At 29.8% G+C, this 14779-nt stretch overlaps 2 protein-coding genes across 7 annotated transcripts in view; one reads left to right on the top strand and one right to left on the bottom strand.

Annotated features, from left to right (window-relative positions):
* LOC130662910 (pleckstrin homology domain-containing family G member 5-like) overlaps window positions 1-7021 on the top strand; it is a 66053-nt gene extending 59032 nt beyond the window's left edge. For 3 of the 6 annotated variants that reach the window (XM_057461875.1, XM_057461874.1, XM_057461877.1), the window contains 8 exons: window positions 337-597; window positions 752-1003; window positions 2102-2316; window positions 3783-3956; window positions 4021-4226; window positions 4334-4568; window positions 4671-4875; window positions 6423-7018. In XM_057461875.1, coding sequence (XP_057317858.1) covers window positions 337-597; window positions 752-1003; window positions 2102-2316; window positions 3783-3956; window positions 4021-4226; window positions 4334-4568; window positions 4671-4689 — 1362 coding nt within the window. In that variant the 3' untranslated portion in view covers window positions 4690-4875; window positions 6423-7018. Of the gene's footprint in view, window positions 1-336; window positions 598-751; window positions 1004-2101; window positions 2317-3782; window positions 3957-4020; window positions 4227-4333; window positions 4569-4670; window positions 4876-6422 lie in introns of those variants that run through there. The other 3 variants (XM_057461872.1, XM_057461876.1, XM_057461873.1) reach the window with 3 other exon arrangements.
* Window positions 4408-14630, bottom strand: LOC130662911 (leucine-zipper-like transcriptional regulator 1). The gene is made up of 4 exons (XM_057461878.1): window positions 14284-14630; window positions 10701-12819; window positions 10441-10618; window positions 4408-4549 (listed from the first exon to the last, which is right to left on the bottom strand). The coding sequence occupies exons 1-3, from the start codon at window positions 14388-14390 to the stop codon at window positions 10502-10504; spliced, it is 2343 nt and encodes a 780-aa protein (XP_057317861.1). The 5' UTR covers window positions 14391-14630; the 3' UTR covers window positions 4408-4549; window positions 10441-10501.
* Between the last annotated feature and the right edge of the window lie 149 nt (window positions 14631-14779).

Below are 14779 nucleotides of genomic sequence, written 5' to 3' on the forward strand. Positions count from 1 at the left end.
TTTTTTTTAACTCTACTTTTTACGTAATTTAATAAAAAAAAATTTAACAGTAGTCTAAAAAAATCGGAGCTTATAAATTCTTGAACAAAACATCCAAAATTTATATTTTTCGAGCTTCGAAATAAAATTCTTGTAAAAATATTCATTTTCAAAAAACAATGGGTTCGTAATCTCGATTATGCCAAAAAATAGAATAGATTGAAAAGAAAAAAAAAAAAAAAATTTTATGAAAACTCAAGCTTTTGATTTTTACGATAAAAAAATAAGTGAAGTCGCGATTCTAAGCCTACTTTATTTATAATAAAAATTTACAATTAATAATATAATTATATGCAGATTAAATACGTTGATAATTTTGTTGCTTCGGTAAATGCCGCGCTGCGGAGGTCTGAAGAAACTGCTCGATTAGCAAGTGCATCAACTCGTCTAGATTGTTATGACGTAGTGGAAACTCGAGACGAAGAGCTTGAAAAATTAGTTAAATTGTACAGTAATCTTGATATTACATCTGCGCTAATGCCCGGCTGTCCAAAAGATTCACTGAGGACACTATTACGCGAAGGCGACTTTAAATTACGAGACTCAGCAACGAGTAAAGTAAGGCAACTTTAATTTAATTGTATATAAACCTTATTTTCAGCAATTTAATTATTTTTAATTATAAATTAAATTATTATTATTTCCATTTAAAAACTTTATCGTTTAATTAATTTACTAAAACTCTTTTTTATTTTATCTTGTTTTATATTAGACAGAAATTCACGCTTTTCTTATGACTGATATGCTACTGCTGTGTAAATCATCAACGAAGAAAACATCCAGTAGCGCTAGTTCTGGAGGTGCTGCTGGAAATTTAAAAATAATAAGACAACCTTACGTTGTTGATCGTTTACGTATTCATGAACTTAAGGAATCTTCTAGTTTTGGTCTAGTCTATTTAAATGAATACGGAGTTGCTACTGCAGCATTTATTTTATCTGCAAGTGAACCGAAACTTGCTAAGGTAAATTATTTATTTTCTCATTTAATTTTACAATAATAGTTCCCTAATGTTTCATCCGCAGACGTTAAATCCGCGACGTTGTAAATCGGTTATGTGCCCTTTTTCAAAGGTTTATGTGTGTTTGTAATTACAAAAGTATGTCAACACACCCACGCTTGCAATGTTACTGAAAAAAATTAAACGAGTAAATAAAGTAAATAAATTATTATAAAGTCGCGGATTAGATGTCCGCGGGCAAACATTCGTGATACCTTCAAAATAATAATCATATATAGTAGGGGTGTGCGAATCGGGTTCGAATCGAATAATTCGAATTTCCGAATTATTACACTGTAAAAAATTCCCAATGAATTTTACTATGGGTGCATAGTAACACCGGACTATAAGAAAACTGATTCAAAATTTACAAGTGTCCCATAGTAAACGTATGCACAGACTACACAATTGTGGCCCATGCGCATACGTTTACTATGAGACACTTGTAAATTTTGAATCAGTTTTCTTATAGTCCGGTGTTACTATGCAGCCATAGTAAAATTTGTTGGGAATTTTTCACAGTGTAGAAAACTTGCGAATTATTCGAATACTTCTAATCTTCTCGTATTATTTAAATTATTCGTAACTTTTAAAATTATGCGTCAATTTTAGAATTATCCGAAAGTTTTTGAATTATTTGAAACTTTTAAAATTGCTCGATTCTAATCAAGAAAATTTTGGTCAGCTTTCAAATATTTAATTCTTATTTAATGGTGAGCTAAGTTTTTAAAGTTACCAAAAATAATTTTTTCGTAGATTCGTGTCTAAGCTCTATTTACCTCTGACAAAAATTTGAGTTATTTCAAAAACTATTACAATTTTATGTCATTCCAAAGAAAATTTTGAAATTATTCGTGAATTTTCGAATAGTTCGATTTGAAGTTCGAATCGAATAGTTCGATTTGATTCGATACGAATAATTCGTTAGTTCGAACTATTAGCACACCCCTAACATATATATATAAAATATAATTTATAAATATTTTAATTTATTTAATTAAACGAATTATAATTAACAATGCACTTGATAACGAACTGTTTATATCACATGGAATGGAATAGTCGTGGATAGAATCTCTGCGTAAATCTCAACAGCAGTTTGCAATAATGAAGATTCCACCACTCGGTGAAATTCCGCCCACGGCAACAGTGAGCAGACAAGCAAGCACGTATTTGGGAGACGGTGATTTTGAATTGGAAGACAATGATATGCTACCAAGAACACCCCGGGGTAGCAGTCGAGCTTCTCGTGTCAGCAGTTTAGCACACAGTCATAGGTAAAATAAAAAAATATATAAATCATCTACCATTTCTATACAATTCTTTTCATATATATTTTTTCTTTTTTTTTTTTTTGCACACCTCAAGCGCGAACGCGCTGGTGCTTTACGATCGAAATTACTTTTTCGACTGATTCACTGTCGTGAAATCATCTCTACACTTTTTTTATTACTCTAAAATGGGGTAAATTGTATACTAGTACAAAGATAATTTATTAAGGAATAATTTTGACCCGGTATTGAGTCGATTCATGATACTGAATTTAGCCGGCGTCTAATAGTTTTTGGATTTTTTTCAAAACGATAAATTATTTTTAAAAATTAAGTGGTTTGAATCGTAGGTATGTAGACTAAAGAAAACTGTTAAATGTTAGACTATACCGGTGTACGACGTTTTGTCTATTTTTTTAAACTTTATAAAGTACTGTAACAATAATTATAATTAATATCATAAATATTAATATATATTATTCTATAGTTAATAAAATACTATATGATGCATTGATCACACGTCAACTTTTTTTTATTTTATTCATAAAAAAAAATATTTCAAATAATTGTACCTATAGTTGTTTTAATTTTTTACATGTGCATATTTTTAGATTTTTTGTAATTAATTAGATAAAAAAAAATTCGAAAATAGTCAATTGTCTGCTAACTTCAGGAAGTGTGGCCAGATCGTGGAATATTTTTACCCCCTCCTGGCATTACACTCCATGCTATTTTACCACGGAAAAGGTAAAAATATCCCTCGATCTGGCAGCACTGACTTCAGGATCATGTCGATTCATTATTCCATTGATTGAATATGAATTATTTTAATCCAAGAAACCAATGCTGTCAATTGTTACGTGTGAACTCTGCTTAAAAAATCCGATAGATTCTTATAGCTGTATGTATAAGGCCCTATATTTAACTATAGCACTTCTCATAGAACTCATTCATTCTTATTAAATCTCTACAGGAATTTATGCGAATCTATTGGATTCTATGAAATTTTTTAAACAGGGAATCTTCTGAATCACGATTACTTTCGAAAAATATAATAAATTGGTCTAATTTTTTTTTAGTAGCTTTGTATCTTTTGTCGCAAGAACCCTGTCGAAAATCTCTATCTAAATCCTTTTTGTTTAATTGTAATTAATAAAAAAACTTAAAACCGGTAATTTCTGAAAAATTTAGCTGCCATTTTTTTTTAATTTTATTATTATTTTTTCTTTTTTTTCCTCCAACTACTGGCAGCAGCACTAGTGTGACAGTAGGATTAAAAAATTAAAAGTGATATCTAAGAAAAAAAAAGCGAAATATTTAAAAAAAACTTTAAATAATAAAAATTAAACTGAAAGAAAAAACTAAAAATAAAATATTAATAATTATCATGAGCGATTGAGGTGTGCACTTTTGAATTTTTCAAAATTTTTTTTTTTTTTATATTATTGATAAATGTTTGGTTAAATTTACAGCGGGAGTATAGAGATGGAAGGTGTTTCTCCGGGTGGAAGTAGTTTTCTACCGAGTTATAATCAAAGTAGAAATGTCAGCGTCGATACCAATGAACCCCCACATGGATCGAGTCTTTCGTCAGAAGAAGGTACTGAACTTGGTCTTAGTCTCAATCATAGGCCTCTTCAAATCAGGTAAATATTTAAATAACAATTTTAACAATATTTAAATATTTTAAATAAATATAAATAATTGTAGACGATCATTGTTGAGTAAATCACCAACTCCTAATACCTTAAGCGTTCAAGTACCTGCATACTCATGTCTTGGTCAATCTTTACCTAATTTAACGCTTGCAACATCACCACAAACTTCAACAGTTTCACCAACACCACCTAATTCACTTTTAATAGTTCCGCAAATTACCAAGAGCAAGGATACACTACTGTCTCCAGGACATAGAGGTTCAGTTTAATTATTATTTTTTTTTTATTTTTATATGATATAACAATTAACATAAAAAATTTTTTTTATAAATTTACAAATAAAAATAATTTATTTTGTGTCATAGGTATTTCATATCCACCTCCATCGCCACCACGTGGAGCACTAAGACGAGCATTTGCAATTCCTCAATCACGGAATCCTCCTTTAATAAAAACGAGGCACGTAAATGCGTCAGTGGCCTCGGCGTCTGTACAATCGACCGTAAGTTTTGATACCGAGGCGATTGAAGAAAGACGTAGAAGGCTGGAAGCTCAACGTACACCCTCATTTAGTGGTGGCTCTGTTAAAGAAGAAAAAAGGTTCATTTAATTTATTATTATAACTTAATGACAGTATATTTTTTATTTTTTTATACGCGTGTATAAATATAACTCATGTTTATTTATTTTATTTTATTGTAGAAGTGAAGAAAATCGATGAAGTGTCTTTATCCTTTGAGAGGATATTGCTATTTTATAGTCGAGCGTGTTTGAAAGGGCAAAAAGCTCATTCATCAGACGTCTTGACGGTTTTGGAATACTGCATTCTACATGTAAAAGCTATTGTTTACATTGTAACAGCGGTATTTTTTTTCCACCCTTGATTAAATTGTTTTTGTACACACATGTAAGTGTATAATATTTACGATTGTATTTTTCATGATACCAGCATCGAAACTTAGTTTCTGTGTCTCTACAGCCAGTCGAAACCAGCAAATTCCAGTCCAATGCCGGTATAGAATATTACACCAAGGGAGGGAAGTAGGACATTCCATCCCACGTGTATAATTGCTTACCCAAGTCCACGGAAAGATTGGAACCCGACTGGTTGCTGCTCTGCACCCGACTCACCACAATCGAGAATTTTTTTCCAGCACTGTACTGAGTCGGGTGCAGAACAGTAACCAGTCGGGTTCCAATCTTTCCGTGTCAAAGGCAACACGCGAATTGGGACATCCTACCTTCCTCTGTGGTGTGTATACAATTTTTCACCAGATCTGTACCTGAAGGTTTAATTTCTACCTCTGTTTGTGGGAAGAATGGCGCATGCGCTAATTTACATCATTTGTTTTCTTATAAGAGAAAAGAACGACTTTCTTCCTCTAAACAGGGTAGGAATTTAAACTTTCGGTGCAAATATGGCGAAAGTGAATATTAACAAACGCGTAAATTGTGAATGCTTTCAGTCAGCGGGCAGAAACAAACTTGTTTCGTCCCTTGAGAAGAAACAGGTAATGTTTCTGCCCACTGACTGAAGTCTTTCGCAATTTAAACTCTGATATTTGTCATTTGTTCAATAGTAATTTCAGATAATTATAGTATATTACACACCTAGGGAAGTAAAATAAGAAATGTCTCAGATCACATGTAATTGTTGGCCGAGGCGAAGCCGAAGTCAACAAACATGTGATCTGAGACATTTCTTACTTTACTGCTCTAGGTGTGTAATGTACCATTACATTGAAAAAATTAGCGGAGTGAACGCGGAGTAAATGCGGAGTGAATTCGAGCGGATGACTGGTTGTTTACTTAATCCCCTCGGAGTGAAATTCACTCCGGAGGGGAGTTTAATTTAATATTTAAAATCCGCTGCGGAGTGGAATTCACACCTGAAAGATTTTCATTTTAATATTAAAACTCCGAATCGGAGTGAATGCAGATTTAAATAAAATCCAGGTCACTCCGAAATCACTTAGCTGAAAAAGAAAACTCCCTATTTACTCCATATGCAGAGTGATTTTGTTTTTAAGCACCGCAACTCCGAGTGACGGAGTGAATTCGGTTTGAAATAAAATCCTAATTCACTCCTGATTTTTTATAGTGTACGTAAATGACAGTTCTGACTTTGTTATTAGTGTGAATAATAAATACTATTTATAATTTCTGCTTAATTATGAATTGCAAATCACAATTTACGCTTACACTAATAGTTGATCACACTATTGGTCTTAAATCAACTTGTTTCTGGCTGGCTACTGACGCTGAAACTTTAAGTTTCAATGCAGGTAATCATAAAAAATCTAGGGTGTAACTCAGGATAAAACACGATTTCTGACTGCGGGTAATGCCAGCAAACTTCACCCTAGTCTGACATCATTTTGTTTCATCCCTTGTCACACAATTTACTATTGTGATTTTAATGCCATAAAGTTTAAAATAATTTTTTATTTTCAGATAGGGGCCACTTGAAATCAACGTAAATTATGAAGTTTATAATGATGACCATACAGATTATTATTATTATTAATTGTTAATATAAAAATATATACATTTATATATGTTAAGCATATAAATTTACACAGTCATCAAAAAAAGTTTTTTTGTTTTGTTTAATGTTGCAGTGCAACTTACGCGCGTGCGCGCTTGTCTGTGAATGTAAATTGTGATTAATATCATAAATTATTTTTTTTTTTTCTAGATATCTAAGCAAAAAAACGGGCCTACTAGATTGTAATTAATAGTTAAAAAAAAAAATAATAAATAAATAAATGCTTTAAGAAAGTCTGTAGACTAACTAAAATATATAATTAAATAAATATGAAAATTGTATAATTAGGAGTGATATTTTGACTTTTAGAAAAATGTAAAATACAATTGTTTCGTAAATTTTATAAAATACGAGCAATGTATTGTATTAATTAGACAAAGAAAAATACAAAACAAATGATTCTCAAAACTGTACATATTTAGTAGTAATATTTTGATTATTAGTATGTACTAATTAATCTACAAAATCGGATCAAAAATACTTATTGTTTTTTTTTTTTTTTTTTTTTTGTGGAATACTTAAATTATCGACGTACATATTTAATATATTACCAATAATTATTTGTGATTAATAGACTGAAAAAAAAAAAAAAAATATTATTTAAATTAATATGTCAATACAAATTAGAGATGACGCTTTATTTTGTAGCGCATTTTATGCTCCAATTAATATTTTCTTTTCTTTTTGCATTATTCAGATAAGATTATTTCTATTGTATTATTATTATTATTATTAGTATTATTGTTATTATACACAAGAAATGTTATTATTTTGATTGCTATTGTTACGTTGCTTGCATCAAGCTACAATTTATAATAATATTAAAAATAAATATCAATAAAACACAATAAGGCCTAATTATACTGTTAAGAATAATTATAATTAATAAAAAAAATATTAATAAATAATTCATTATTTATAAATGATTTTTTTTTCTTTACCCGACAACCTCCCACGTGTACGTTCTCTACTCAATAAATAAATCGTTTATTTGAGAAACCCCATAAGTCATGTTTTTTACGAAATTGAGTTTTTTGCATTTTTGGGTTCTTTGGATGTCTCTCCATAGAAATCAATCAAAATATGCATCAAATCAGCGTTTAAAAAAAAAATTACGGGGTGAAAACAATTTCATTTAATTGAGAAATCTTATAAGTCAATGACGCAAATAAACATATGCAGTTTTAGCTTTACAGAAATAACTTTTTTTTTTTTTTAATTTAAAATTCGCGCTTTTTTAGGAAATTAATTTCAAATGCTGTTTTATTGTTGACTGTTATATGACTAATTAAAATGTTTACATTAATTGTTTATTTAATACTTCATTTCATCAGTGTAATAAATGACTTTAGTGGAAACATTTTTATAACTTTTTTTTCCGTTTGGTTGAGAAACCCTATAATTCAATCAACTTTAAATAATTTTTTTAAGTAGTTTCAGTTAAAAAATTAAATTTTTCTTGTTGGAATTTTTTTCAGAGACGCTAACATTATTGTATTCAATTATTTATTTATTATTTTAATGTCAAGTTTTTCCAAAAAAATGTTTTTTGTGTTTCCTGAAAAATTTTGTTTTCTTGACTTATGGGGTTTCTCAAATAAACGATTCATCAATGAGCTTTAAATTACTTCTACGGCTGCTCAATTTCAAAACACAGTAAGAGACAAATTTTTAAAAATCGATATTTTAGTATTTTTAGTTCCAGTGGAGTCTTGTGAGCATGGTTCAATACATATTTCAAAAATTTTATTTTTGTCAGTTACTGTGTTTTGAAATTGGGCAGCGATCTTTTATTATTTTAGTGTAATCAGTAAAAAGGGTAATAAGATTCGTAATATATTTTTTAAACCGCAGACAGTTTTAATTTAAGACCGATAAAAATGGTTGTCGCATTAAGCTTTAGTGATAATTAAAATAAATAAATTTCCATCAGTTAATTAGCAAGGATTTAATAAACAATTATATTTTAAATATACAATATATTACACATCAAGGAAGGAAAGTAGAACATTCTATAGCCCGATATCTAATTAGCGATATCTCGTGCGAGTGAGTAACCGGTAAATGACCGAATCACCGTGTTGCCAAGTTGTACTTGGTTATATTCTCACATAATATATTAAAGTATCCTCCAGCTTTAGTCCCTCAGTCACTTTAGTCAATAAACTATTTAATAAATCCAGAGTTTGTTATTTATCTTTTTCCTTTCTTTCAAAATTTTCTTCTTTTTTATCTTATATATTTTTTCATTTTGATTTTTGTATGAATCTGATGAATCCCACGAATTTGAAACTGTTACACTCATTAATCTACTAGCAATAAATTATTGGTGTTTATTAATTCGACGCGGATAAGTGTACAAAAATAGGTGTGATAGAATAAGGGATAAGCGTGCGGCACGATAACGTGCCACACGAATAGGCTATTCCGAACACAGGTTTTTTTCTGTATCTTTAAACACTACGAAATTTTAAATACATTTTACATTATGAGTGTGACATAGCAGACATCAGAAAAATTTAAAATTATTAATAAATCGAGTAAATAATTAATGAAATAAAATATCAAAAAATGTGCATTCAAAAAATTTTGAAATTAATAGTCTTTTTTTTATAAATATTATTTTTACATTATTTATCTTATTTATTTATAATTTTAAAGTTGTCTGATGTCTGCTAAATTTACACTCGTTTTACATTAATATTATTTAATAATTGTTAATATTTTCACTATGAATAAATACAAAAAATAACTCATTTTATTTACTGTTCCGGTATTAGGACAACCGAATTCCCGTATTGGGACAAGGCTATTTCAGCGTTCCGGTATTGGGTCTTTTGGGTGTCATAGAAATAAAATTTTTTTTTATATTAAATTCAAGAAAAATGAACTAATTTGATTATTTTCGAATAGGTAAATGTCTATTCTATATAATCCCGAGTCGAAATATTAGACGTAAATTGAACGTTTTCGACGTTTTAAACGTAAATTGAACGTTTTTAACGTTTTGAACGTAAACTGAACGTTTTGGACATTAAAAACTCAATTTGACAGCTTTCAACTTATTCAAAACGTAGATTGGAGTATCATAAATCGAAAACGTAACTAAAACCTATTTAGACTTACAATAAGAAAACATAAGCATATCAAAAAATTTTTTTCATCGATTTTGTATTCCTGGATTATAATCACGTCAATTCCGTAAAATTTTGTCATCCGCCTTTCTGGCTCAAATAAAAAATTCGTACTTTAAAAAACAATTTTTTTCAGTTTCATACTTCTATCTTTAACACTATATATTTATACCTGTTCATATATTGTGATATCAAGGTTATGAAAATTGTGATTACAAATATTGAAATAAATTAATTAATGTTATCATTAAACTAAAATCATAACTCATGAAATTACCAATTTTTTATGAACCAAAATACAAAACAATTGTTCAATTTACTTTCAAAACGTTAAAAACGTTCGTAATAAATTATTTTGGTTCATAATCTATTTGAATATTTTTAAAACGATAAAAATCAGTCGTATACCCTTCGTCGTTCCGGTATTGGGACATTTACCATAGTCATCATGACTTTAATGTATTTCGTAACGACTTCGTAAATTTAATTGATTTAGACAATTAATGTTATTAAGTTGTTCATATGTTAAATACAGATGTAAGTCTGTCAAAAATAAAGTGTTCATAGTTTGATAATATTGTTTGAGTTGTTGATACTTATTTTTAGGGACTGTGCTACTACTTTCCGGAATGTACTACTTTCCTTTCTGGAAATTTCTGATAAAAATTAATAATAAAAAAAAATACTTAAAGACAGATAACAATAAATAAACATGTCTTACATTGTTTAAATATCTAATGTTATTAATTTATTATTAGAGAGTACAATTATTTATTATATTTATACTTACATGGAAGAAATATCGTATAATTTTCAGCATTTATCCGTAACTTAATAATTATCACAGCCTGTCAACAATCACTAGTCATATCTTGACAGGAAGATTCAGTTCCTTCATCTGCTAGAGCATCGAAAATATCGAGAAGTAATTCACGGCTTATTTGTCGAACTCTCGGCAATCGTGCGACCTAAAAAATAATAATAATAATAATAATAATAATAGTAAAAATGATAAAGTTCTGAATTAATCATAATAATTAATATCGTTACCTTACTAAAATTATGAACTATAATATTAAGCGCATATTTTTTCATATCACTAGCTTGCATTCTATCAGCAGCTTCTAAAATAGGTATGACATTGTCAACAGTGACATTCATTTCTAAATTTTGTTTGCAAAATGCTTGCAATCGATTATTCGTAAATCCATAAAATACTGGAGCAGTAAAAAGATAGAGTGAGTCTTCTGGAGGCATTGAAACATCAGCGTAATAAATATATCTCATTAACGAAACAAAGGATTCTGTTGAAGGAATCATTTCACCGATTTGTATATTTACAGTATTATTTTTAGGCATAAAGGAACGAAACATTCCTTCAAAATAACTGCAACGTGCTGCTAAAATGGCTTTATGAGCTGGATAAGGATCTCCACGCAGCATCAAAGTGATATCACAAAATTCTTTACCACTGTCTTTCAAAAATTTTTCCATATCCTGTTCAAGTGTCGTACCAGTGCCCAGTTCATACTGCTTTGAATACACTCGTGTCGTTTGTGGTACCTGTCTGCGTCGTATAATTTCTACCATCAACGGCTGATCTAGTGTCTCAAACTCATGGCTCATGACAATTTGATTGTAATTACTGTCTTTGACAACAAAACTCAAACAAAATTCTTTGATAAAATATAACTTAAGATGAGCCGCATTATGCAACGCCTCTAAAACATTTGTATGATTAATTGTCGCTTCAAGATAATGAACACACAGCTGCTCCAACCGCTTCATATTAAATTGAAATGCAAGTCGGTATACATCCATCATAAGCAAAACAATTCTATTACTCGTTTGTTGTTGCTGCTGTTCAGACTGTGGTTGCTGATCTCTTATACTTTTTGTCGGATCAATACGATCTGTATAAATGTAATTTAAAACCATTTCAAAAGCCTCTGGTACTGCGTCTTCAAGTTTAACTTCCAATAATGATACTACTGATGACGACGACGATGATTCTTTTGCTGCAGTATTTTTATCATCTTTATCTTTTACTTGTTCCGTAGTTTTTGCTGCAGCTACAGTTTTTTTTCTTGCCTCGCGAATTTTGGCGCTCAAAAATTGTGAACGTGCCGCTACCATGGCAATATGAGCTGGTATTTTTTTTTCCATACTGTCTTTACCGACAATAAATTCAACGTCACAAAATTGTCTTAAGCTTAGTAGTCTACCAAAGTCATCGTGTAAAGTACATTTTGGATAAGATGAAAATTGGAAGCGATAAGTTTCACCAGAACGTACATTATTGTCAACAGTACCGCCAAATATGAACATGGCTTCACCAATAACAGCAGCAGCATGAAATAATCTGCCAGATGGTATTTCACTGTCACTTGAGGGAATGACAATACTCCAAGCTTGTGTATCTAAATCATAACAATGGAGATCATTTGGAAGTGTTTGATCAGCAGCACCACCAAATACATACAAGTGACGGTCAAAACTGACCATTGTATGACCGTAGCGTCTTGCTGGAGGTGGTGGTGTACCACGTAATATATGTTCTGTAGATATACGCGTCCATTTTTTTTCTCTAAAGTGAAATTTAAATAGACTATTTGTTATTTTAGCACCACTTTGACCGCTGAATACAAACATCGATTCGCGTGCAACTGCAACTGGAAAATTACAGCATGTTGGTGGACAATCACCAGACTGTACAACTTGTTCCCAAGTTCTTAGTTCACCAGGTAGTAGTGATATTGTCCACATATCATTCAAACGCGCATTTCCATCGTATCCAGCAAATATCCATAATTTGTTGTCATAAACAGCAGCACCGTGTGCTGATCTTGCTACTGGAGTTTTGCCAATAAATTTCCACTCAGTCCACTGTCCGGTTTGAAATTTGTATTCGAACAAATCATTTTTATTTGTTAAGTTTGAATTCGAGTGAATGTCACCGGTGTAACCACCGAATACGAACATTGATGAGTCATGAACTACTGCTGAGTGATGATATCTGGGTGCTGGAGGATTTCCAGTTACGACAGCACGTCCCCAAGATTTTTCCTTCACATCAAAACGTAGTAAATCGTTTAACATTCTTTTGCCATTGTCACCACCAAATACATAAATTGCATCCTTGTATGCAGCTACTGTGTGTTTACTGCGTCTATAAACAATAATTAATAAATTAGATAATTAATTAAATTATGAGTGTGAATGTAACTGACAAATAGGAATTTTTTAAATTCTTGAAGATATAAATAAAATGTAAGAAGAATAAAAATAAAAAAATTCATATTTAGATCAATGAAAAAACAGTACGCGTATTTTTTTAAATTTCATTATTTTTATTTATTTCCGAGATAGCAAAATGACGTCTTGATGAGTTCTGAATGAGTCCCTATATATGATTTGGACGTCTCATCAACATCTTAAAGAAGTCTTTAAGAAGTTCTCAAGATGTCGAATGAGCCACCTAGCGAACTCAGTAAGACGTCTTTAAAAAGAGTTCTCAAAGAGTTCTTTTTTCTGACTTCGCAAATAAGACTTCAGTTTGAATTTACCATGACGTCTTAAGGAGCTCCTAATTTTGACTTCAAAGGAGTTAAAAAAAAGGATACATTTAGACGTCACAAAATTGACGTCTTATTTATGGAGTCTTCAAGAACTCTTAAGATTTCTTAAAAATGGCACCTTTAAGAAGTCAATATAAGACTTCTTGAGGACGCTTTCAAAAAGACCAAGTAAAGCAGTCATTCTGACTTGAATGCTGTCAGGGTTAAAGTTTATAAATTTTGGATGTTTTCAAAAATGATAAATCATAAAAAAAATATTCAAAAAAATTGCACTTGTAGTTTTTAAAATTTTCTGCACGTGCAAATTTTTAGTTGTTTTTTTTCCTTGTATTTGATTTGTTGAAAAAAAATCCGAAAATTGTTAATTATTTGCTAATTTTAGAATCATATAATACTGGAAGTACCAGACATTAGACATTTTTGAAATTTTTATGAATTAATTAGTTGTAAGTAAAATACAATTTTTAGAATTTGCACAAAAAGATCTTTTACAGTTTTTATGTGCAATTTTTCAAAGATTTTCCTATAAGTATTTTACTTATTTATTTAAAAGGAATAATTTTTTTTAATGTCTGCTACTTTCAGTTTCACAGGATCATTACATTCACTCATTAAAATTTATGTTAATTAATAAAAAAATATATTTATTGATGATCCTAAAGTTAACAGACGGTTACAAATTTTCATGTTTTTTTTCCACCAAATCAATTAAAAAAAAATTAAAAATCTGATGATCCTGAAGTTAGCAGACATTTAACAATTTTTGAATTTTTGTTTTTCAACAAATCGATTGCAAAAAAATAAAATAAAAATATGCACACGTAGAAAATTTAAAAAACTACAGGTGCAATTTTTTCAATTATTTTTTTTTTATGGTTTATCGCCTAAAAAAAAACCAAAAATTATTAGACGTCTGCTAACTTCAGGATCATAGAATATGTACATGTAAAAAATTAAAAAAACTGGGTGCAATTTTTTTTGGAATATTTATCAATTTAAAAAAAATCCAAAAATTGTCAGCAGTCTGCTAACTTTAGGTACCATAATTTTCGTACCTTGCTCCAACAAATTCATCACATTCAGGCATTCGTTGCCAACGATGAACAGTTTCAAAAGGTCCAAAATCTAGTGTCAAACATTCAGCAGTCATAGTGTTATCCATATTATTAATTATCACTTAATTAATTAACCCAACAGCTAATTACTCTAAAACCCATATATTTACAACTATTTATTTATTTACTCGTAATAATTGCTTGTAAAAATGTGCACATGTTAATAAATTTATCTGTCACTAATTATTAACAATAATAAAATATAAAAACGAGTAATTAAAAATTTTAATAGCAGCTAAATAATTTGCTTCATTGTCAAACGAAAACACCAACACCCACAACAACAACAATGGAATCGATAAGGTAGAGAATTTTAAATAATTATTTTTAGAAACAGACAAGTAACGCTATCAGTTGAGATAAAATATAAATAAAGTTATCAGCATCCAGATCCAGCTTATCAATTCATATCTCAATATATTTTTATAACCAATGG

Source organism: Microplitis mediator, chromosome 2 (genome assembly GCF_029852145.1).
Source record: "Microplitis mediator isolate UGA2020A chromosome 2, iyMicMedi2.1, whole genome shotgun sequence".
NCBI lineage: Eukaryota > Metazoa > Arthropoda > Insecta > Hymenoptera > Braconidae > Microplitis > Microplitis mediator.

What these genes read in the sequence shown, in the direction of transcription:
- LOC130662911 (XM_057461878.1), bottom strand. Translation starts at nt 14,390, where the DNA reads ATGGATAACACTATGACTGCTGAATGTTTGACACTAGATTTTGGACCT. An exon ending in GATGAATTTGTTGGAGCAAG is followed by an intron (nt 12,820 to 14,283) that starts GTACGAAAATTA and finishes TATTGTTTATAG; the next exon opens with ACGCAGTAAACACACAGTAG. An exon ending in TAGTTCATAATTTTAGTAAG is followed by an intron (nt 10,619 to 10,700) that starts GTAACGATATTA and finishes ATTATTTTTTAG; the next exon opens with GTCGCACGATTGCCGAGAGT.